This window comes from Centropristis striata, chromosome 5, assembly GCF_030273125.1.
Source record: "Centropristis striata isolate RG_2023a ecotype Rhode Island chromosome 5, C.striata_1.0, whole genome shotgun sequence".
Lineage (NCBI taxonomy): Eukaryota > Metazoa > Chordata > Actinopteri > Perciformes > Serranidae > Centropristis > Centropristis striata.
The window spans coordinates 17,330,247-17,354,587 of record NC_081521.1 but is presented as its reverse complement, the minus strand read 5'-3'; the positions used below and the strand labels follow the sequence as shown (position 1 = coordinate 17,354,587).

At 43.1% G+C, this 24,341-nt stretch overlaps 1 protein-coding gene and 3 non-coding genes across 6 annotated transcripts; all 4 read left to right on the top strand.

Annotated features, from left to right (window-relative positions):
- The first annotated feature begins 574 nt into the window (after positions 1–574).
- On the top strand, positions 575–7,339 carry LOC131972165 (uncharacterized). Of its 3 annotated transcripts, none has more exons than XR_009394440.1 (2): positions 575–6,890; positions 7,199–7,339. XR_009394440.1 is itself a non-coding variant. In XM_059333946.1 (2 exons), exons 1-2 carry the CDS (start codon positions 1,543–1,545, stop codon positions 5,091–5,093), a joined length of 1,689 nt encoding a protein of 562 aa, XP_059189929.1. In that variant the 5' UTR covers positions 575–1,542; the 3' UTR covers positions 5,094–5,196. The 3 variants fall into 3 exon arrangements, 2 of the variants coding, with proteins under 2 accessions (XP_059189929.1, XP_059189928.1); XM_059333946.1 differs by lacking the exon at positions 7,199–7,339 and having other exon boundaries at positions 575–3,196; positions 5,059–5,196; XM_059333945.1 differs by having other exon boundaries at positions 638–694; positions 1,003–7,339.
- A 2,203-nt stretch (positions 7,340–9,542) lies between these two features.
- On the top strand, positions 9,543–9,615 carry trnaf-gaa (transfer RNA phenylalanine (anticodon GAA)). Its single transcript has one exon. It is a non-coding gene; the product is annotated as a tRNA-Phe (tRNA).
- A 5,382-nt stretch (positions 9,616–14,997) lies between these two features.
- On the top strand, positions 14,998–15,070 carry trnaf-gaa (transfer RNA phenylalanine (anticodon GAA)). Its single transcript has one exon. It is a non-coding gene; the product is annotated as a tRNA-Phe (tRNA).
- Positions 15,071–24,088: 9,018 nt separating this feature from the next.
- Positions 24,089–24,161, top strand: trnaf-gaa (transfer RNA phenylalanine (anticodon GAA)). The gene has a single exon. It is a non-coding gene; the product is annotated as a tRNA-Phe (tRNA).
- Positions 24,162–24,341: the final 180 nt, after the last annotated feature.

The following is a 24,341-nucleotide window of genomic DNA, read 5'->3' as shown; positions in this document are numbered from 1 at the left end:
TGGAGAGGCACATTGTCTCGAACAGTTTGAGTTTGTATTCTTGTATTTTTCTTGACATGGGGTCTTAAAATATCTTCTAACATTTTTCCAACAGTGCTCCCGCCAGTCCATTGAGTTGGTTGAAGACCACTGAAAAGTGCAAATTTCCCCCCAATCCTCCTCAGACAGCCTCATTCCTGCCTCTTTTTCCCATTTTTCTTTAATATGCAGTGTATTTTCATTAGTAGCATGAAACAGCGAATCATATAATCTAGAAATGCTTTTTTTCAGAGTTGAGCTGAAGGCTGATTTCAAGATTTTGTAGAATGCTAATTCTGCTGCTGATAAGTCTGTAGTTCTGCATTTCTGGTTGAAATAGTCACGAATTTGGAGAAATCTGAAAAAGTCATTTTGTTGTAGATCATGCTTGGTCTTTAAACACTGAAAACTTTGTATTGTGCCTTTATGTGTGAAGGAGAGTTGGGTTGTGAGACCCTTCCCGACCCAGGATTTGAATCTTTTATCTCCCCTATTGGGTAGAAATTCTGTATCATAGTGTAGCAGTAGGTCACCAGGAAGCAGAAGCGCAGACCAATCAGAGGAGACAGCTAGTCACACCTGCTGTTAATCAGTCTCTCCTCCAGCTCCTGAGTCACTTTCTGGAGATCCTTTGTTTGGCACACATGTGCTGTGACTGGTGACTCTGTTCTGTGTGGTAAGGTGGACTTTTGGGGTTTTTAACATTGTTTTAGAATTAGGATAGCATTTTAATTGTTAGGGTAATGTAGGGGTGCATGCACCCTGAGGTATTTGTATTTTAATGATTTTAATTGTGGGTCTGTCATTTGTTTTTAGGACTGAAACACTAACAGTGCTTTGTTTGTTTTTAGGCATAGCACTGACTGCCGTTTATTTTAGTTTAGTATTTTATATTTTAGTCATATTGATTTTATTGTTTTTATTATTTTAGATTTGAGTTGTGTAGTTTTAGGATTTTAACATTCTGTCTTCTTCTGTTCCTAGTATTGTGGCTGGTGGGAACCCCCATTCAACGGTGTGGCTGAAATGCTGGGAGTTCACTTTAGATGGTGATATGGTTTGTGGTTGCACATTGAATTAGTGTGGTGTGTTTATTTGAAGTGTTGGGTTTATATTTATTTTGAATATCTAGTATACTCCCAGTGTCCTAGGCAGTGGATGGTTGGTTTCCCAGTCGTGATATGACTGTCTGTCCTCTTGTCTTTTCTTGACTGTGTTTTATAGAGTTTTAAATATTGTAAAATAAATGGCATGTGTTTGACCCACACTGACTGTTGTGGCCTCCTTAATTGAAGCCCCTGTGCATGTCTAATCAATCCATAAGGTTACATTTGGCGTTGTCGGCAGGATTGAGAAACAGTCAGTGTGTGGTACATGTCATAGTTTAGTTTTTTTTGGTTTGATAAAATATTAAACGGCAGTCGGTGCAGAAGACTGAAGGGGTCATCAAGGCTGGTTCATCACCCCAAGGCGCAGAAGATGCTGTAATCCCACTTCTTCCTTGGGTTGTAAAGAGTGGTTAAAATGAGTGAAACTGAGGAACAATTAGCAGCCCTGCGTGAGCAGCTCAGAGCCCTTCAAGTTGAAAATGGACTTTTAAAAGAAGTTGCCAGTAACTCATACGCCTCTAGTGCCCCTGCTTCTGCCCCCAGAATTGACAGAACTGTTTATGTCCCACGTGAAAGGAGGTGCCCAAAGTTTTATGGTGATCAAGACCAACCTGATAGCATTGGCTTGGAGGATTGGGTGGAGGAAGTTGAAGCCTGTCTGGAAGGGCGCCAATTCTCTAACAGAGAAAAAGCTATTTTCCTCCTTGATCATCTGGGAGGTGAACCACGGAGTGAGATCAAGCACAGACCACGTAGAGAAAGAGAGGATCCTCAAAAGATCATTGACATTTTACAATTACTGTATGGTGGTAAAAAGCCCTTGGTTGTACTGCAGCAAAGGTTCTATGAACGTAGACAGCAGGAGGGGGAGTCACTGAGACAGTTTTCTCATGCATTAATGTCATTAATGAATGCTGTTCTTGATAACGATCCAGATGCAGTTCCGAACTCAGAGGTGGCCCTGAGAGACCAGTTTGTGGAACGCGTCCGGGATGCAACGTTACGGCACCACCTGCGGGAAGTGGTGAGAGGTAAACCCGGAATGTCACTGATCGAAATCCGAGAAGAAGCTATCAGATGGGGTGAGGATTTTGATAAAGGGAGCAATTTCCATTCCTCCCAGTGCAATGTTACACGAGCTGACATAACTGCCACATCAGTGCAAGAGCCAAAACAGTCTCCAGAGGTTCTGGCCATCGCAGAACTAATAAAGAATCAACAGACTCAAATTTCCTCTTTAACACAACAGTTTCAGTCCCTGCAGTCAATGTTTGAGCAGACCACAGCCAAATTCAGAAAGGAACAAAAGTGCCTACGTTGTAATAAACCAGGTCACATTGCTCGATATTGTCGCCAGCCCATGCCCACGACTTTGAGAATGAATCCTAACCCGAGTGTCCAGACAGTGCAAGTGGAGCACCCAGTGACGGAGCCAACTTTTGTCTCTCACCAGGTAACAGATTTAACTGAGCATGACTCTAACCCAGTCTCTCCAGAACTCTTAAAACAGTTGGTGGGTCCATGCACTGTAGTGCAGCTGACTATGAATGGGATCAATGTCCCTTCATTACTGGACACTGGTTCAAATGTTACCACACTGACAAAGAGTTTTTTCCTGTCACAGTTTCATTCAGACCAGCCTAAAATTAACACCTGCAAGTGGCTAAACCTCTCTGCTGCCAATGGGTTTGCCATCCCATATTTGGGGTATGTAGAGGTGGACGTCACTGTCTTAGGTCAAGTGCTTCGTGATTGTGGTGTTCTAATTGTTGAAGACCCACCCAGTTTCACGTCATTACAGAAACAGAAGGAAAAAGTGCCTGGGCTGTTGGGAATGAACATCATAAGTCAACTGTATACTGACCTTTATGAGGAATATGGTTCGGCCATGTTCTCTATCCCTCAGGTTACACAGGCCGCACCTGGTTGGAGAGAAGCACTACAAATGTGTCATGTGATGGAGACTGAGCAGAGTGATGAAGGACTCGGTAAACTACGAGTGCATGCTGAGAATCCTGTCCAGATCCCTGCAGGTACCACAGTGATGATTCCAGCCACAGGTCCAAAAGGTAAACAGTACAACTCACTCACACTCCTTTTGGAACCGGATAACAGTGCAACCCACATTTCTGCAGGCCTACTGGTGTCCACAGCTCTAGCCACAATAAAAGATGGACTGGCCTACGTTCCAGTTACGAACGTGAATAGTGAAGTAGCCTACCTTCAGCCACGAACCCCATTAGGTTTGCTGCATTCAGTCCATGTAGTGGAGGCTAATAGTCCCACAATTGTGTTTAATGAGGAGACTGATGCTCAAGGCAAAGTAACTGTAATGTGCTCCCAAGCCTCTGTTAGCCCTTCTCAGGGTTTAGATCTACAGTCAGTTGATTTGTCTAATTTGAGCCACCAGGAGCAACTGAAAGCAAAAGATTTGCTTGGAAAGTACAGGGATGTATTTTCGACAGGGGATAGTGACCTGGGCTGTACAACACTCATTGAACATAATATTCCACTCACAGATGACATTCCAACTAAACAACGTTACCGTCGTATCCCTCCATCTCAATTTGAAATAGTCAAAGCTCACATTAAACAGCTACTACAGGCCCAAGTCATAAGAGAGAGTTGCAGTCCCTATGCTGCACCCTTGGTTTTAGTTCAGAAAAAGGACGGCTCCCTGAGGATGTGTGTAGACTACAGGCAACTCAATGCAAAGACGAGAAGGGATGCCTATCCATTGCCTAGAATCGAAGAATCATTAGACGCACTGACTGGTGCTAAATGGTTCTCTACACTAGACCTGGCCAGTGGATACAATCAGGTCCCTGTAGCTGAAGCAGATAAGCATAAAACAGCTTTTTGTACACCATTCGGCCTGTTTGAATTCAATCGAATGGCTTTTGGGTTGTGTAATGCACCCAGTACTTTCCAAAGATTAATGGAAAGGATATTTGGAGATCAAAGTTTGCAGTCTCTGCTTCTGTATTTGGATGATGTAGTAGTCTTTTCAACCTCTGTGGACCAACATTTGCAGAGATTGGAGCTGGTGTTACATCGTCTGCGAAAAGAGAACTTAAAGGTCAAGTTGAGCAAGTGTTGCTTCTTCCAAAAACGAGTCAAGTACCTGGGCCATGTGGTGTCTGAGGATGGGGTGGCCACCGATCCAGATAAGGTCGCTGCAGTAGCCCAGTGGAAATGCCCAGAGAATGTCAAAGAGCTAAAATCATTCCTTGGCTTTGCCAGCTATTATCGGCGATTTGTCCCTGGTTTTTCTCAAGTTGCCTCCCCATTAAACTCTTTGGCTGCAAAACTGACTAGTAAAGATAAGAGAGTCAAAAATTCAATCAAACCTCACTGGACCGAGACATGTCACGCAGCCTTCCAGACACTCAAACAGAAACTCATCACAGCCCCAGTGCTAGCTTATGCAGATTTTAATAAACCATTTATCCTGGACGTAGATGCTAGCCATGATGGGTTGGGGGCAGTCCTGTCGCAAGAGTGGGAGGGCAGAGTTCGACCCATTGCTTTCGCCAGCCGCAGTCTGAGAAGAACTGAAAGAAATATGCAAAATTATAGTTCCATGAAATTGGAATTTTTAGCCCTGAAATGGGCTGTTGCAGAAAAATTCAGAGAATACTTGGTGGGCCAAAAATGTACAGTTTACACTGACAACAATCCTCTAAGCCATCTCCAGACAGCCAAATTGGGAGCAGTTGAACAAAGGTGGGCCTCAGAATTGGCAAGCTTCGACTTAGACATCAAATACAAACCAGGAAGAACGAACACAAATGCAGATGCTTTGTCCAGGCAAAATGCAAATCTGGAGCATATACTAACCCTTGCTCCCACATCTGCCCTTTCAGAGGAACTGAGGCGTGCAGCACAAAAGCAGCATGGTGTACTGACTTCTCCAAATTGTGTATCACAGGCTGTAATGGCGTCTTCTGGGGAGAATGCAGCTAACCTGGCGGTGTTGCAGGCAGAAGACCCACTGATCCGGGACTTTCGCTTCTTCTGGGACAGACGGCAACAACCAAATAAGGATGAGAGGAAGAAGGCGTCACCCATGCTCCTGAAGCTCTTGAAGCAATGGGGTCGGGTAATTGAAAAAGATGGTATTCTTTTTCGACAGGTGGAGTCACCAGAAGGGGGACCAGCATGGAATCAGTTACTATTGCCACAAAAACTGCAGGGGGATGTCCTCCTTAGCCTCCATGACAACCATGGACACCAAGGTGTGGAACGGACAACAGATCTCATTAGGAGGAGATGCTACTGGCCAGGTATGAATAAAACAATAGAGGAGTACTGCAGAGCTTGTGAACGCTGTACATTGGCCAAAGATGTTCATACTCCACCACGGAGCTTCATGGGCCACCTGACAGCCTCTAAGCCTAATGACATTCTGGCTATAGATTTTACTGTTCTAGAGCCTGCATCTGATGGGCGAGAAAACATCTTAATCATGACAGACGTGTTTTCAAAATATGTACAGGCCATTCCAACTAGAAACCAAACAGCGGTAGCAGTAGCTGAGGCTTTGGTTAAACACTGGTTCTATGTTTTTGGAGTCCCTCGCCAAATACACTCTGACCAAGGACGATGTTTTGAGGGTAAAGTAGTACAAGAGTTGTGTCGTATTTACAATATCACAAAAACTAGGACGACACCATACAGACCTCAAGGTAATTGCCAATGTGAACGGTTTAACAGAACCCTCCATGACCTGCTCCGGACACTGCCACAGGAAAAGAAAAGGCAGTGGACTGTGCATCTGCCTCAAGTAATATTTGCTTATAATACCACAAAACATCAATCCACAGGATATTCACCACATATGTTAATGTTTGGACAGGAACCACGGCTGCCTATTGATTGTGTGTTAAGTGTTACAGGACAGCCGGAGTCACTGACAGCAGATGAGTGGACCACCGACCATCACAACAACTTGGCCTGCATTTACCTGGGAGCGAGGCAGCGGCTCCAAGCAGCCGCTGACCGACGAGCCAAACAACACAACAACAAGGTCAAAGCAGATACTTTGCAGCCTGGACAGCTAGTCTACTGCCGGGACCACAGCCACAGAGGACGGCACAAGATACAGGACCACTGGAGCTCTGTGCCGTACAAGATTGTGCGGTGTCCACAAAATGGAGGGCCAGTGTACACAATCAGCCCAGCGGAGGCAGAGGGACCCCTGAAACAAATACATCGGTCGGAGCTACGTCCAGCTGCAGGTAAACTGTTTGATTTATCAATAAATGACCCAGGTCTCCCTGAAGATCTACTCATGGGTAATGATTATGATGACACCTCTCAACCACCATTTGTGGTTGAGTGTTCCTGGAGATCTGTAACTGATGTGGGAGAGCAGGATGACACACCCCCACCACAGCCAGATGTTGTGGAGAGGCCCGGTGCAGAACAAGAGGGATCACGGCGTCCTCGTAGGACCACAGCCGGACAGCACCGAAACCCCCATCATCTCCCAAGATCAACCACCACCCAAGTGAATCAAGTTATTGCCCCTTGGCAAGGATTTCACAGGCCTTGGCTTTGATGCCCATCGACGGGACGTCGATTCAGTTCATGGGGGCAGATTGTAGCAGTAGGTCACCAGGAAGCAGAAGCACAGACCAATCAGAGGAGACAGCTAGTCACACCTGCTGTTAATCAGTCTCTCCTCCAGCTCCTGAGTCACTTTCTGGAGATCCTTTGTTTGGCACACATGTGCTGTGACTGGTGACTCTGTTCTGTGTGGTAAGGTGGACTTTTGGGGTTTTTAACATTGTTTTAGAATTAGGATAGCATTTTAATTGTTAGGGTAATGTAGGGGTGCATGCACCCTGAGGTATTTGTATTTTAATGATTTTAATTGTGGGTCTGTCATTTGTTTTTAGGACTGAAACACTAACAGTGCTTTGTTTGTTTTTAGGCATAGCACTGACTGCCGTTTATTTTAGTTTAGTATTTTATATTTTAGTCATATTGATTTTATTGTTTTTATTATTTTAGATTTGAGTTGTGTAGTTTTAGGATTTTAACATTCTGTCTTCTTCTGTTCCTAGTATTGTGGCTGGTGGGAACCCCCATTCAACGGTGTGGCTGAAATGCTGGGAGTTCACTTTAGATGGTGATATGGTTTGTGGTTGCACATTGAATTAGTGTGGTGTGTTTATTTGAAGTGTTGGGTTTATATTTATTTTGAATATCTAGTATACTCCCAGTGTCCTAGGCAGTGGATGGTTGGTTTCCCAGTCGTGATATGACTGTCTGTCCTCTTGTCTTTTCTTGACTGTGTTTTATAGAGTTTTAAATATTGTAAAATAAATGGCATGTGTTTGACCCACACTGACTGTTGTGGCCTCCTTAATTGAAGCCCCTGTGCATGTCTAATCAATCCATAAGGTTACAATAGGCACACCATCTAAAAAGTTTTAGCATCTTCTGGATTCCAAAAGGTTATAGAATCTAGATATGTGTTTTTTACCAATCAAATTATTAATCACTGATAGTGGGGGTGTGAATGTATGCCATGAATGTCTTATTTTTTTATGCTATAAAACTTCTTAATTGCAAATATTTGAAAAAATGTTTTTGAGGAACTCTGTACTTATGAGAAAGTTGAACAAATCTGAGAAGGGTACCTTCAAAATAAAGTTCCGAAACGGTCCCAATTCCTTTCTCTGCCCATAATTTGATTACCCCATCCAATCTACCAGGTTTGAATAGTCTGTTGCCCCAGATAGGTGTAAATTGTGACAAAGTTATTGTTTCATCAGCAAAGTTATGTGCTGCATACCATACTGGTATTGTATTTTTTACAAAGGGGTTTCTTGTCTGTTTTCTCAATGTCATGATATCTGAAGAATATGCAGTAAATACTGCTTTATGGGCAGATCGGACCTGTCATATTTAATCCAGTTGTTTGTACTGCAGATGACTACAACAGTATTTTGGTTGCATTCTCCTAAATGGTCACTTCCAAAGAAATTGGGTAAACTTTGGATTTCTTTTAAATCCTGTCTGGTTTTCTGACTTTATTTAACCAGGTAGTCTCACTGAAATAATTTACCCTAATGCTGCCATGTCCCTATATATGTTAGTTAAGAGTAAAATAACAGACAACTACCAAAGACGCGTCTGACAGTGAACTTGACTGTAGATCTATATGTTAATTCAGTTTCCTGTGTGTTTGTGGGCCTTCTGCATCTTGACAGCAGGCGGGGAATCGCTGCAGGTCACGCTTCACCAGCGGGCTGCATTCATGAACGCAAAGCAGTCTCCATAGGGTGAATAAACATGCTTTACATACAGCGGCTCATTACTCTGTGTGCGTGCGTGCTGTATGTGCATTGGGGATCTGTGTGAAGGTATTTGGAAGAAGTGTGTGCACTCAATTGTGACAGAAAGACAGCAGAGTTTTGACAAAACAGAACTTGCTCTAACAGGTGATTTAGAAGTCGAACATGTCAAAGTGTGTGTCTTGGTTAAACGCCAGTGTACGTGGCTGCATCGTGCTGCTCGTTTGTTGACAGCAGGCGGGTCAGACCTCAGCAGCGAGCTGCGTTTGTGGACATAAAACAGAGTCCACAGGATGAATAAACATGCTTTACATCCAGCGGCTCATTACTGTCCAGAGAACCATATTAATGTATGCTATATGTTAGCAGTGGGAGTCAATGTGAGTGTGTGTGCAGTGTAGAAAGTGTGTGTGTTCTGCAGCAGGCTGGTAAATATGCTGTACAGAGTAATGCAGATTTTAACTGATGTGGAGCAGCAACTTGTAGAGTTCAGTAACTGTCTGGTTTTGTCGTTCCGGTGCACAAGCTTGTAGCGGTTTGATTATATGCCCGCTTTATGAACTGGCATTTGTCATTATCACACATTAAAAAGCAGCCTACATCAGCAACCTGTGCTGACGGCATCATGGTGCTAAATCCTACCTAAAATACAGACGCATAGACTGTACTTGGGTGGGACACCAAGCTATATATTAACCTTCTAAACCCCAAACGATTTCAGGACATTTTACTGACCCCTGCCTTATTTTTACTGCAATATATGCATAAGTCCAGCAGCTGTATGGTATCAGCACAGTTATGGCTAGAAGTGGAAAAACTCAAAAATGTTAACATCGTAAAGATATGAATCACAAGTTTTTACAGCCTCTACTCTGTGTCCTCTCCTCTCTACTCTGTGTAAAAAGCCTGCAGTTGTTTCTGTTTTTCATTGAATATTTGTCATGTGACTGTTCGTCTCAACAGAATCTATCACTGCATTTTGTTGGGTAACCTTGTGTTTTATAATGACAGTAAATGAACCTTGACAGTGAAGAGCAGTAAGCTCTGTGAGTACAAAGTCACTGATCTTATCCCGTTTACTGATACTGATCCATTTGGTATCCTCCAGGCCGAAATAGCTCAGTTGGGAGAGTGTTAGACTGAAGATCTAAAGGTCCCTGGTTCGATCCTGGGTTTTGGCAATTATGCAGCTGTATTTTTTTTGTTTTCAAATTTGCTCCCAGAGCAAGAACAGATTTTCAGTGAATATTTGTGTAGGGGTCACAGCTACTCAACTCAACTACTTCAAGATGGAGGTCGTTCTTTGTCCCCCTCCAAACAAAGACAAACGACCCCCACCCCCACAGGTATCTGGAGATACCTAAAGGCGTCTCATTGGCTGATACCAACAGGAAATACAACTTCCAGGTTGAGACACAAAAGTGTCCTGCAGCCACCCCTTCTCTCTCTTCTCTTCTCGACTCCCCGAGGAACAGCATGCCTGCTGTCCTGGTCTGATCTTCCAGGAGGAAGATCAGACATCTTCCCTCTGTCTCCAGCTCTAAGGGAAGGCTGGTGAGGCCCCAAACCAAGTGGGCCCACCACCACGCTTCTAAGTTTCCTGCCTGTGATCTATACTGGACATAATCACAGAGACCCTCACCAAGCTTCTGGAGCCAACAGCAACCAGCGCTACAACCACCAAAACCCAACCAGGAACCAGATTCTTCTCCAAAAGGATTTCTGCTTTCCCTTTCAACTCTGGACTCTGTGGTATAGTACTGGGCAGTTAGTAAGCAAGAACAAGTTTGTTAAGCTTTAATCAATGGTGTTGATCCGTTGTGTGTTTAAGTATATTTGTTGGGATATTTTGTGTAGTTAGATTACTTGAAGTTGTATGATTAATGTTGCTCTACATATCTCAAGTTGTACATGTAAACTAACTATAACTCATTTGATTTGCTCACACACTAATCCACATGAAATATACTTTTAATCTGGCTTCATACAACACATAGACCTTCAAGACCGCATGGTCTATTGTTCTTCAAGAACAAAGGGCTTCCACCATTTTGATTTAGTTAAATGACCGCTTTTCGGCAGCCATTTTGTTACACATTCTTTCTCACCCACATTTCCACTGTAAATAGTCTTTTAGATTAGTTATTGTGTGTTCTGTTTGCTTTACTTATTTAGAATAAATATGTTTTTGGATTAATATGCTTCTCCCTTTAATGTTGCACATGAATGAGTGATTTGCTAACCTCTGCTATGGAAAGAACTCAAAATTCCTTAAACCGTTACTAAATATTAATAAGGTAATTCGATTATAATTATATTCATAATTAATAATCAATGTTCCAAATTGATAATTTGTTAACTTCAAGAGACTGATTAACTATGATTTGCTATCTTTTCCTATTCCTAAGTGAATAGGTGGTGCCCCAAAACCAACTTTAATTCATTTAAAGTATTAAATATTAATTTAGTCAATTTCTGATAGCAAAATTGACCTAAATTAGCTTTACCTCTAAATATTTTGGTACCCCTGCTGGAGGCAATGTGTATCTGAAGCAGATACCCCTACATTTGTCACGACCGTTTGTCTCAGCAGAATCAACATCTCTGAGGAGCTGAATATAATGTTTTTAACAGGATCGGGTAAGTGCACACCCTTTATTTTTGGACATGTTTTAAATGACACATCTAGAATGAAGTGATTTTTGACAGAAATATTACTATTTGAAGCTTCATTTTGGTCACTTTCTCCATGGAAGCATTTGTTGATATGATCCATTCAAGGGCCGTCAGATAGTTCAAACTTGAACGATAGTGCCAATTTCTTTCAATGATAAAATGGTGTATTTTTGGCTTATATTAAAAAAATTGAAAACATACATTTTAAACACGTCAGCTGGTTTTGGGCTCCAGAGGGTAAACAGCTGTAAAAGTATACCTGGCGAACCATTCAAAACAGTTTTTGCACTTTGGCAAATGATGTGTTTGTTCACTAGAAAGTTAATATGTTTTCAGGGCTGATGACACAAGGTTTTGTTTCTGTGTATGTATCCACTTTTCTTGTGTTCATGGCATATGTACACTGAGAGAATGTGTCCTTTATGACAGGTGAAATCAGCTAAAAGCCACCAGCCCTTATTGGTTCTTGTTTGCTACACTTCAGCAATGAAAGAAAGAGGCAGATGAAAGGGACGAGATGCTTTTTAAAGCCATGATACATTTGAAAAACATCTCTCTTATGAGAGGAAATGCGGCTCAGTGTCTGAAAGCTACTCTTTTTCTGTGCAGATTGCATGTTTACTGTACACCAGCATTCATGTGAAAGAACCCAAAGTATGATGTGAAAAATAAACACTACATTTCTCCTCCTAATTCCCCGGAGACGGACTCTCTTTCTGGGGAGTCTTCCTTTGAGAGCTGTTGGATCTTCTGAAAAGATGTGTAGGCTGCACGAGTAAACTGAACGTGTGTGTGTGTATTCTAAGCTGTGGCCACATAAAGACACAACTCCACATCTACGGGGCTTATCTGAACACAACCAGATGGCTGTGGTTTGTCTGTTCTCTGAGGAGAGAAACACAGCAGAGGAGGTTTTTATGAAGAGGGAAGAGACCGAGAGCTGAAACACATGAAAGAGATAGGCGACTGAGTGAGAATCGTACCTTTATACCCACGCAGTTCTTATCAGTGGTCATGAAAGTCACATGGCCCTGTTGGAGGCGTGACTAAGGCCCCGTTTACACGAGGACGCTCGTGGGTAAAAACAACAAAATATTTTATCGGAAGTGCCTTTCGTTTAGACAGTGACAGCGTTTTGGGGGCTTAAAGACGCAAAAATCTGAAACCACCTTCCAAAGTGGAAAAGTTAAATACGCTCCGCCGTAGCGTGTCCGTCTACACTGACAAGACGCAAAACTCTGCTCAGATCTGCTCACGTCACGTATGTGTTTACGTCACATACATGCTCCAGTACAGGAAAATAAACAAACGTGGTATTATTTCCACGCGTCGGACCTTCAAGCTGCTCTGACAGCTCTAATAAACTTACAGGAGTCTTTCCACCAAATGTACAGGATATGTAGAGATAGTATTAGTGAACAGAGAAGGATCTGTAATTACCTCCATCACATTTTGGATGCAGCAATTCGTCGGAGGCGAGCCAGACGGCTGTGAACGAGACCTGGGAGATCTAGTGGATGGTGGATAACTTTGTGGAAGTAGTAGCTGATGAAAATGTGTGGCGTGAAAACTTCTGCATGCCCAAAGATGCTCTTATCGCTTTAAGTGATGCCGCCTGGCATGCATACAATCGAATTTCACACACTTTTGCGACACCGTATGCACGCAGATTTCCTCGTGAAAATGCTCGTCTAAACGAGGAATAAAAAGTGAAGACGCGACGCCACTTTTGCGTCTTCTGTTCAGACCGTCCTCGTGTGAACAGGGCCTAAGATGGAAATAATGAGCACTTTTTCAGCACTTCAGTCAGCAACTTTCCGGGTCTCCTAAAAATCGCGTTCCTATACAACGAACTGAATCGTCAGTTTGCAGTAAACATATTTTCTCATGAATTATGTTTGTTTTCGACATATCACAAATACATTTTTATTCAATCAAGCACAGGACTTTCACTCACCAGATCACTTTGTTTCCTGTGTGTAAAGGTCAATGCTAGATTATTTCAAATTACATAGATAAGTTAACTCTCGTAACATATTTAATGCTAAACTAATGCATAAAACAGTTGATTTATCACCACATCAGCACTAGATTACATTTAGATGCAATGTCGGTTTTTCTTGCAGTTTCAGAGCAGAAATGTTGATAAATTCCTTCATGGATTAGCAGAAAAATAATAGCAATAATTTAGACAATTGATTCATTTCTTCAGTCTGATTTAAAGCCAAATAATCGAAAAATGTTCTGGTAATTTAATTGTAAATGGATCATCTTTGTGTTTTGTACTGTCGATCAGACCAAACAAACAACTTGAAGACATCACCTCTGCCTTAGTACAATTAAAGTAAACATATTGTCACACTTTTGTCAGACTAAACAATCAATACATTAGTTGGAAATAATGAAAATAATGTTATTTTTTTCAGCCCTACACTGTAGGTATCTTCTCTTGCAATCTTTAGTGACCACTTTCCAAAATTCCTTTAAACAACAAATTTCTTGCTGGAAAAGCATCTGTTAATATTTCAGTAACGCTGATCTTTAAAACAATAAAATAAATACATACAGCTAAAATGTGTGCAGTCTTATTAAAAAGTCTTCCCCCGCACTAACTCATGAAAACGATAATGTTCACTTTCTATTAAAACTGTTAAAAATATTTTTTTTAATTTTAGAAGGCCGCTTGTCCTGTTTTTGATGTGTTTTGCCCTCTACAGACGTAGAGTGTGATAATATTAATATTTGAGATTTAATGTGATTTGCAATGTACAGTAATTGTCTTTTTCATATAAAACATTTTTTTCCATCACTTTTCCAGTTGAGCGGTCGAGTGCTATTTCATTTAATAATTAACACCACCCCATCTTCTGCCTGTGAGTTGAAGTGTGTCACATTAATTGAATTTCATTAATCTCTTTTACATTTAGTGTCTCTCATATATTACCACGCAGTGTGACCCCCTTTTACAGAGCGACTTGAGACTTGTTTTCAGCTTGTTCGCAACACAATTGGTGTTGGCACTGAAAAGATTTTATGCATTCAGTGTCCGTCATCAAGCTATAAAATATTAAAAACAGGAAAATTTGAATCGTAGACACCCAACAAGTCTGTTTAATTTAGGTTTAAGGCTATTTTTGGAATCAGGGTTGTAAAGATTATTTTTATTTTTGATTAATCAAGGAATTGACTACAAAATGTCAGAAAAATGTGAAGAAATGTACATCCTTGGTTCTTCAAAGTCCAAGCTGGCACCTTAAATGTCTTGTTTTGTTATTCCCAAAGCCCAGATATTCAGAATAATATGGTAAAACAGAGAAAATCATGAAATCTCCATTGTTGAAAGAGCATCTTCGGCCGTTTTTACACAGAACTGACTTTAATAATTGATCATTTATCAAAATAGTTGGTGATTGTTGTTCTGTCAATCCACCAATCGATGAGTTGACAAATTATCGCAGCTCTAATAAAAGAATATCATGATATCCTTATTCTATCAGGGAATAATGTAATTTACTTATTTACTACAAACAGTATAGATACGTATGAGGTGAAATTGAAATGAAATAAGTACAGAAATGAAAGGTTATTGCTGATGATGTGTTATTATAAACTGATATTTACCTAAAGTTTTGAAATGTCCACTTTTCTAATAACCAAAAATGTTCTTGCATTTCATTTGGTAACCTTGCGTTGTCTGCAGCGCCATCTTCTGACTCTAGCCTAGTTTGATTGTGTAGCATAAAGGGACTGCAACTGCATTTCACTGGGTAACCTTGTGTTGTATAATGACAGTAGATTAACTCTTACAGTGAAGAGCAGTGAGCTCTGTCACTGATCTTATCCTGTATACTCACATTGACGTCTGACCTCTTTGAGTAGCTCATCAGGCTGAAATAGCTCAGTTGTGAGAGCGTTAGACTGAAGATCTAAAGGTCCCTGGTTCGATCCTGGGTTTTGGCAGCTGTTGAGCTGTGTTTATTGCAAATGTGCTCCTAGGAATGACCGATATCTATGAAATTTGAAACACAGACCAGGGTGGACACAGCTTGCTCTCTCTGCATACTGAGCAGTTTGACATAACTGGAATTTTTGACCTGCGTTAAATCCTTCTTTTGTCATTTTAAACCAAGTCAACACAGGTTGGGCCATGGTCTTGTCCTCTCCTCTCTGCTCTGTGTAAAAAGCCTGTCCTCTCCTGTCCTCTCCTCTCTGCTCTGTGTTAACAGATTTTCAGTGAATATTTTATATACAGTGTTTCCCCTAGAATTTTTTTCAGCAGCGATGATGCTGTGTCCACGGCCATGAGCAGTGTTACCAACTCCTCAGTAAGGAAAGTAGCTATTGGCTGTCAAAAAAGTCGATCAAAGTCGCTAAATGATGTCATCGCCTAATTTGCATGATTTACCATGTGCATGTACTTGTAATGGACGTTGTAGGAGAGAGGAATAACGTTGTGGGGAAGACAAAAAGTGAGTAAAAAACACCCTAAATATGTTTAGAACTTCACTGTCTTCTGTCACAATTTCAACCCTCCTCCGTAATCCGGCCTTGGGACCGGCTCAAGTGACCCAAAAGATAGACTGACTGTAAACTGACATTGACTACCCTAAGAAGCTACGCTATTACGTTGACGTTACGTTACATTACCTGCGCTACTCGCTATATAGACCATGTATGAGCTTGAACGTTACCTTTTACATTCATGTCCTAAGAGGGTCCGACAGAATTGAATGCGCTCGTTGATGACTCAAAACAAGTAGAAATAACTTTGTGTGTTGTGTTTGCTCACACAGTGTGAATATAAATCACTAGTGGCGCATTGATATTAAAGACCCTGTGAAATTTCAGCAGCGGCGCACGTAATTGAGCAGCGCCGGTGATACACTTATACACTGGTTTAGAGGTCTTAGGTGGGTGGGCAGCTGAAGCAGTGGGGTTAGCTTTCCTCGGCCTTACATTTAAAAAAAAAAAAAAAAAGCTTTTTTTGACCAAAAACTGTGCAATTTCACATAATTTTGACCACTATCATTACTATAGGTAACTAAAAAAACAGACTCAATTTGCTTAAGTTGTAATTCAAACTTTATTTGCACAATTCACAGCCCCCTTTTGAACATTTAATTCTTCTGGCTGAATTGGTCCTGTAGAACCGCTGAACAAACTTAATCAATTGCCACCCGGAGGCAGACATCTAAGTGGCAATCTGTCAGCCTGTTTCGCAGAGGTGTCATCACCTAAAAATTAGATTAACCTTAAAAATCAGCATCTTAATTTGTGTAATTTCCTTATTTGAATAATGATATTTTCATATAAAATCTCTTACTCGCTTGAGGGCTGAGAAGAGCCTCTCCACGTCTGCAGTCTGAACTGGGGCAGTGAGTGCTATAGTAGCAGCTAGACTCAGTTGAGGGAAGAGCTCCATGGCATCTGGACTTATCAGCCACTTCATGGCCTCTTCCAGAGTTTTTTTCTGAAATGCGTAAATTTTTTGGTCTTGAAAATTAATTGAAAGGTTATGGAGAAGTCATTGAAAAGTTATGGATAACCATTGCTAAAAAAGTGTACGAACCCTGCTTCATTAGCTCCCTACCTCACTCGACCGCAGCTATGCTGGCTAAAGTAACAGCATACTATAGAAACTTACTAACGCAGCAACGCCTTTTCATATTTTAACATTTCACATTACATTTACATTTTTTATAACTAACAGTAAAGCGGAATAAAGCTATAGTAGTGCCCCATCGAAAGGACCAAGCACTAGCTGACGTAAGCAGCCTGTTCCTCTCCTCAGCGGTGGAGCTGCTGCTGTCAGAGACACAGGTAGCAGGGGAAAGTGATAACCATAACCGATGGTTTCGGTATATTTTCGGTTATTTGCCCAGCCTTAAGTGTAAGCTTGGCTAATGTTACTCACCAGGACTTCCTTGGTGATATTCTGATGACAGACGTTTTCTGGTACTCCATTAAAAGCTTTTCACTCTGTGTTGTTGTGGCTCGCACTAGCGTGCGCACTCGCCTCACTCCGTCCCGCCCACTCACACACCGTCACACACACACACCCACACACACACACAGACACAGACCCAGACACACACGGCGGGTGAACGAAAACTTTTCTGAAAACAGATAGGTGTAAACAGGGTTTTTTTAAACAGAGAAGGTGAAATGGCCGTTTTTGGAAATACCCGGCAACGTGTAAAAGATCAATGGGGCGCAATGCGACTCTTATTTATTTTTGCTCACCTGCTCTATTTTTTCCTCTTAGGCGGCAGGCAAAAATGCTTGGGCGCCGCGCCTAAGCCGTATAATGGCAGGGAAAACCCATGACTGTTCGTCTCAGAATTTAATGTTTCTGTTAAAAGGATCTGGTCAGTGCATACGCTTTATTTTAAATGACACATGTAGAATAAACAGATTTGTAATAGATAGTTCTATATCTTTATAATCAGACTGACCTTTGACCTTTTTCTTGCTTCAGGCTGAAATAGCTCAGTTGGGAGAGTGTTAGACTGAAGATCTAAAGGTCCCTGAATCAATCCTAGGTTTCGGCAGCTGGAGAGCTGCTTTTTTTTTGCAAATTTCCTATATGGAGGAATGAAAAACCTACCTATCAGAATCTGCCCACAAGGCCCGGCCCCTCTGTATGCTTAGCAGTTTGACAGGAAATATTTGTGCCTCTATTTTCACCTCTAAGTATGAAGAAAGATACGATTACATATGCTCACAGGTTTACTTTAGACGCAAAAACTTTAATTCACAAATTAAATATTTATGTGAGAAGAAAATGTCTGTAACTCATAAAAAATGACTGATAGCACAATTTTAATAATAATAATAATAATACATTTTATTTGGAGGCGCCTTTCTTGGCACTCAAGGACACCATACAAAGGATAAAAAAGAAACAGCAATAAAATACAATAAAATACACAGAATTAATAACAATACAATACAATATTGGACAGGGTAAAAGTCATCAGACGGAATAAGCAGTTTTAAACAGATGTGTTTTGAGTTGTGATTTGAAATGGGGGAGTGAGTCAATGTTCCTGAGTTGGGGTGGTAGTGAGTTCCAGAGGCGGGGAGCAGAGCGGCTGAATGCTCTGCTCCCCATGGTGGTGAGACGGGCGGAGGGGACAGACAAGTGTATTGAGGAAGAGGATCTGAGGGAGCGGGAGGGAGTGGGAACATGGAGGAGGTCAGACAGATATGGGGGGGCGAGGTTGTGGACAGCCTTGAAAGTTACCAGGAGGACTTTGTATTGAATGCGGAACTGAACCGGGAGCCAGTGGAGCTGTTGGAGGACAGGAGTGATGTGGTGGATAGAGGCGGTTCTGGTGATGATGCGGGCAGCGGAATTCTGGACCAGTTGAAGTTTATGGAGTGATTTTTGAGGGAGGCCAAAGAGGAGAGAGTTGCAATAATCCAGACGGGAAGTGACGAGGCTGTGGACGAGGATGGCAGCAGTGTGGGGGGTAAGGGAGGGGCGGAGGCGATTGATGTTTCGTAGATGGAAGTAGGCAGACCGGGTAATGTTGTTGATGTGGGATTGAAAGGATAGTGTACTGTCCAGGATGACACCCAGACTCTTAACCTGGGGGGATGGTGAAACAGAGGAGTTGTCAATGTTGAGGGAAAAGCTGTCAGTTTTGGATAGAGTGGATTTTGTACCAATGAGGAGAACCTCTGTTTTATTACTGTTTAGTTTAAGGAAGTTTGAGGTGAACCAGGTTCTTATTTCAGAGATGCAATCGGTGAGGGAGGTAGGTGGAAGAGAGGACGAGGGTTTAGTGGTGAGGTAGAGCTGGGTGTCATCGGCATAGCAGTGGAAGTGAATGTTGAATTTGCGGAAGATATTGCCGAGGGGAAGGAGGTAGATGATGAAGAGGAGGGGCCCCAGGACAGAGCCCTGGGGCACACCTGAGGTGACGGAGGAAGGGATGGATTTGTGCGACTTGAGTTGAATGAACTGAGTGCGGCCAGAGAAGTATGATGTGAACCAGTCCAGGGAGGTGTGGGTGATGCCAATGGAAGAAAGCCTGCTGAGGAGGGTGGTGTGACAGATGGTATCGAAAGCTGCACTCAGGTCGAGGAGGATGAGGATGGTGAGGAGTCCAGAATCAGATGCCATAAGGAGGTCATTGGTGATTTTGATGAGTGCTGTTTCAGTGCTATGGAGTGGGCGGAAACCAGACTGGAACTGTTCATAGAGATTATTGTGGGATAGGTGAGAGTGGAGCTGTGAGGCAACAGTTTTTTCCAGGATTTTGGAGATGAAGGGTAGATTGGAGATAGGGCGGAGGTTGTTGAAGTTGGATGGGTCAGCGCCAGGTTTTTTCAGGATTGGGGTAATGGCAGCAGTTTTGAAGGGTGTAGGGACGGTTCCAGTGGTGATAGAGGAGTGGATGATGGCAGAAATGAGGGGGACCAGAGAAGGGAGGCAGGCTTTAACAAGTTGTGTGGGCAGGGGGTCCAATTGACAGGTGGATGGCTTGGATGTCCGGATGAGTTCTGAGATTTCTGAGAGAGTGGGGAGCTGGAAGGAGGAGAGTGGGTGTGTGGGTGGGGGAAGGTCAGCTGAGGTGCTGAGGTGAGGCAGTGATGCGAGGTTCTGGTGGATGTTCTTGATTTTATCTGTGAAAAAGGACATGATGGCATTGCAGGAGGAGGTTGTGTATAAGTGAGGGGGGAGAGAGTCCTGGGGTTTGGTGGTATTGTTGAGTAGAGAGAACAGTGACTTGGAGTTTCCTTCATTTGCAGTGATTAAACTGGAGTAGTAATGGGTTTTTGTGCTGGCAATGGAGTCCTTATAGTGTAATATGTGGTTATTGTAGATTTCTTTGTGTATGGTGAGACCAGTTTTCCTGTGGAGTCTTTCAAGTTGCCGACCTTTGGTTTTCATGAGACGGAGATCGGGGGTGAACCAGGGGGCGGAGACGGTGAAGGAGACGGATCTGTTTTTTAATGGAGCAAGAGAATCGAGAATGTTGTGGAGTCCATTGTTGTAATGACAAACCAGATCAGCGGGAGTGGACAGATTATGGATGTCAAGGAGGCCGGAGGAGTGAATAATTGAAGTGAGAGTGGCGGGGTTGATATTCTTTATATTCCGGTAAAAAATGAGGCGTGGTGTTTTGGAGATGGAGAGAGTGAGTTTCACTGTAAATGAGAGGAGAAAGTGGTCGGTTATGGGGAGATCATCAGCGGTTATGTCCAGAGGGGTGACACCAGAGCAGCAGATTAGGTCCAGAATATGTCCTTTGGAGTGTGTGGGAATGGTGGTGTGTTGTTGTAATCCAAAACTCTCTAGGCAGGATGTGAAGTCTTTGGTAAGTGGCAGATTGGTATTGTCCATGTGGATATTGAAATCCCCCAGCAGTATAATGTTTGGTGAGTGAGAGGATAGATGGGTGAGGAAAGCAGCAAAGTCAATTTAAAAAGTCACTATTGGGTTTTGGGGGGCGGTAGACAGTGGCAATGATGGTTGGAGTGGGACCAGACAGCTTACAGACAGAGGACTCGAACGTACTGGAGACGGGCACAGATACCGGCGAGACTTTCCAGTTCTCGCGATAAAATATTGAGAGACCTCCTCCCCGACCAGAGCCGCTGGGTTGACAGATGTAAACAAACCCACGAGGAGTGGATTCGTTGAGCTGGGAGTAGTCCTGGGGCTGTTGCCACGTGTCAGTTAAACATAGAAAGTCTAGCTTACGGTCTGTGATGATGTCTTGGATGAGATGTCCCTTGCCTGTCAGTGAGCGGATGTTGAGCAGAGCGAAGTTGAGTGGAGAGCTGTCGCAGCTGGTGGTGGTGCTAGCCGGCCGGGCTAGGCGGGCTAACACGCTGTGGTTGACAGCCCGGCTGGTGGAGTGTGGAGGGCGACGAGTCCGGCGTCGGGAACTGGACCAGATGGACTTTATTGCTGTTGAGGTGTTGTGTTGAAAGTTCCGACGGGACCCTCGGTGGATGTATCTCTGGCGGGGGTGGAAGATGATGTCCGGGTGGAGGTGAAGAGCCTCTGGCGTTGGTCCAGGCAGGTGATGGCGCAGCCGGAGCAGGTCAGTGGCCGAGTACTGGATTAGACCCGCCACTGGCAGGTGGACGGGCAGTACAAAGAGCCAGACACAGACGAACAGGATGTATGTCCTACCGGCCCACATTGTGGACGAGGACTCAGGCAGCGCTGACGGCCAGAAAACGCCAGGTGAGGATCACACCGGGACAAGACAGGTGAGCGAATAGTGACAGCTCACGTAAACGACAGCGCCAGCAATTCTTAAAAGTATTCCAGAATGAGGGCAATTACACTGTCCGATTAGATCATAGGACCTTAAATCAGCCTGGAACGTTAAAAGTTAAAAAGTTACCGGCGAGCAGCGGCAGCTAGTTGCGCCAGCGTTCACTGGTCGGCCATCAATTCTCCAAAACTGTGACCCCAGTGAATGAAAACCTCATAATAACTGAGGTGGAAAAGTAAAAAACAACAGGTCATGTCACACGTTACTTAAACTATGTTATACTGTGTTAAAAAACGGAGCTACAAAACATATTTCTAATGAGGACGCCACAGATTTACAGTATTACAACCTTTACTTCGTCTGCTCTCTTTACCAATGGATCAGAGCCATCTTCTGACAAAACTACCTTGTATCCTGGTTTATATGTTCCAAACCAGTTTTAAATTTGTTTCATAAATTGAATGGAAGCACAGCCAGTGAAGGTCCTCACAAGTACAGTAAGAACAACAGTGTGAGGTGTCTCACCAGCAGCACGTCAGCAGCTTTGTTCACTGTGAGGAATGTTTCCCTTATTTCTCTTATTCATCCCTGTGTGTGTGTGTGTGTGTGTGTGTGTGTGTGCGTGTGTGTGTGTGCGTGTGTGTGTGTGTGTGTGTGTGTGTGCGCGCACGCACATACATCCACTTGTGGCTTGCGAGCCTGTGTGCACATATCTGTGTGTTTTTGTGCAGGTTGGTCGCACAGTCTTCTGCCTCCTTTTGTGTGTGTGTGTGTGTTTCCTCAATGTTTGTGTGTTTGTGTGTGTATGTGTTTCCCTGTGTAGCACCCCCAGTGTTTTTGCATGCATGGTTGTACATCCATGTTCATTCATATATCTGCATACATTTTTGTGCCACTGTGTGTGTGTGTGTGTGTGATTGCATATTTGTATGTGTGTGCTTGCGTGTGTGTGTGTCCCAGCCAGGAGTCAGCAGCAGACCTCGTCCTCGACGCCCACTCACACTCCCTCCAGCTGACTGGCACCATGGCAACTGAGAGATCCAGCCAGCCGAGCAGGCGAGGCAGCCTGGGCCCTGTGTGTGTGTGTGTGTGTGTGTGTGTGTGTGTGTGTGTGTGTGCTCTTGTGTCCATATCTGTGTGTTAAGGTGTGTCTCACTGATTTGTGTATTTTTTGTGTGTGTGTGTTCTGGGAGCATTTACATACATGTGCAGAAACCCTCTTCCAGCTCTGTTGTCCATGTGTTAGTTCATGCATACAAACACGTGTTTATGTGAATGAGAGTGAGCACATATGCATTTGTGTGCATGTTGATTGTTCATTTAGGCACGCAGGCGTATGGCTGCATCGCTGTGTGTGTGTGTGTGTGTGTGTGTGTGTGTCTGGAGGCGTCTGTGTGTGTGGATGGGGGCGTTGTTTGGCCTTTGCTGGGTCAGAATTAATTTTTATTTTATTTTTCATGGATGCAGCGGGAAAGAGATCAGGACTGAGAGTAACTACTGTCGCATCTTTATCAAGGGTAACACGACTGTCTGGCGGCATCGAAGGCCAAATACATTTCAAATTTCAAGACTTTCTCTCTTGAAACACTGTCAAACCTCACAACATTTCTTGGACCTGGGACAATGCTAAATATTTTCAACTCGTCTCACATTGTCCCCACAGGCTGCTAAAACACCACAGCTAACACATTCTTGTTCATTTTAATGCCTGATACAACTAAAGGTAGATATAACCACTCAACTGATTTGGCTACTGTGAAATTGGCAAAGGGAAACTTTGATTCTAAATCAAACATCAATATACAATCATGATGGAAAAGTAGACAAGTTAAGTTTCAGCATGTCCCCTATCTCTTGTGGGGGTTATGCATTAAGCCATTTTGGTGCCCTTACCACATATACTGTAAATGTTAGACTCAGTGACAGGCTGGCATGAAATGGCTTGCATAATACTTAAACCCCCAAACCCCTATTACCCCATGTGCACCCAGTTTGCACAAAAACCAACGCAGGAGCAGGGGCCCTAGAGTCCCCACACCACAGAGACCACGTCGCCCCTCGCGCATCCTTCTCACCTTTTTCACCCCTGACCCATTTTCATGCCTGATTATCGTGACCAACAAGACCAACTAAAATAATGTGATGGCCATCTTTGTAAAACACACTATGGATGTGAAATGCTTCAATGCTTTATTAGATTAATTATAATGATGGAGAGCGGAGACATATACAGTAGAGTAATAACGCGGCCCTCTAGTCTGTGGAAAAGCAAACAGTTCTGTGAAATGCAAACCAGCCCCAGCACTAGTCCTATGTTTGTATTAGTTGAAAGGGGGTATAAGAGACCACATTTTGCCTTTCATATGGTGGCAGCAGGGCATATTTAGGGGGAGAGAGCAGGTCAACTGTTTATGATACACAGAACTGGTGTACATCCTCTGAAATCTGTAACCTGAAGAACAATTTAAAGTGCAGCTCTTTTAATAACCACAAATAATTTGTCCTGTGGAGAGGAGCCTTCTCTTCTTTATCTGTTTGATTTTCATAACTGAGCTGTTTATTGTTTACTTATGTACCATAAAGGGACGGCAACTGCATTTCACTGGGTAACCTCGTGTTGTATAATGACAGTAAATGAACACTGACATTGAAAAGCAGTGAGCTCTGTGAGGACAAAGTCACTGATCTTAGCCTGTATACTCACACTGACTTCTGACCTCTTTGAACAGCTCATCAGGCCGAAATAGCTCAGTTGGGAGAGCGTTAGACTGAAGATCTAAAGGTCCCTGGTTCGATCCCGGGTTTCGGCAGCTAGTGAGCAGTGTTTATTGCAAATTTGCCCCCAGGAATTAACGAAAGATCATTCTATCAAAGTTGAAACATATTCATTTATCAAACGAGCGTACGTCAGAAAGTCAGCGTAAAGTGGGCATAAGATATTTTCTACGCAAGCCTCGGCATTTATCAATTTGGACGTGAGCGGAGGGTAC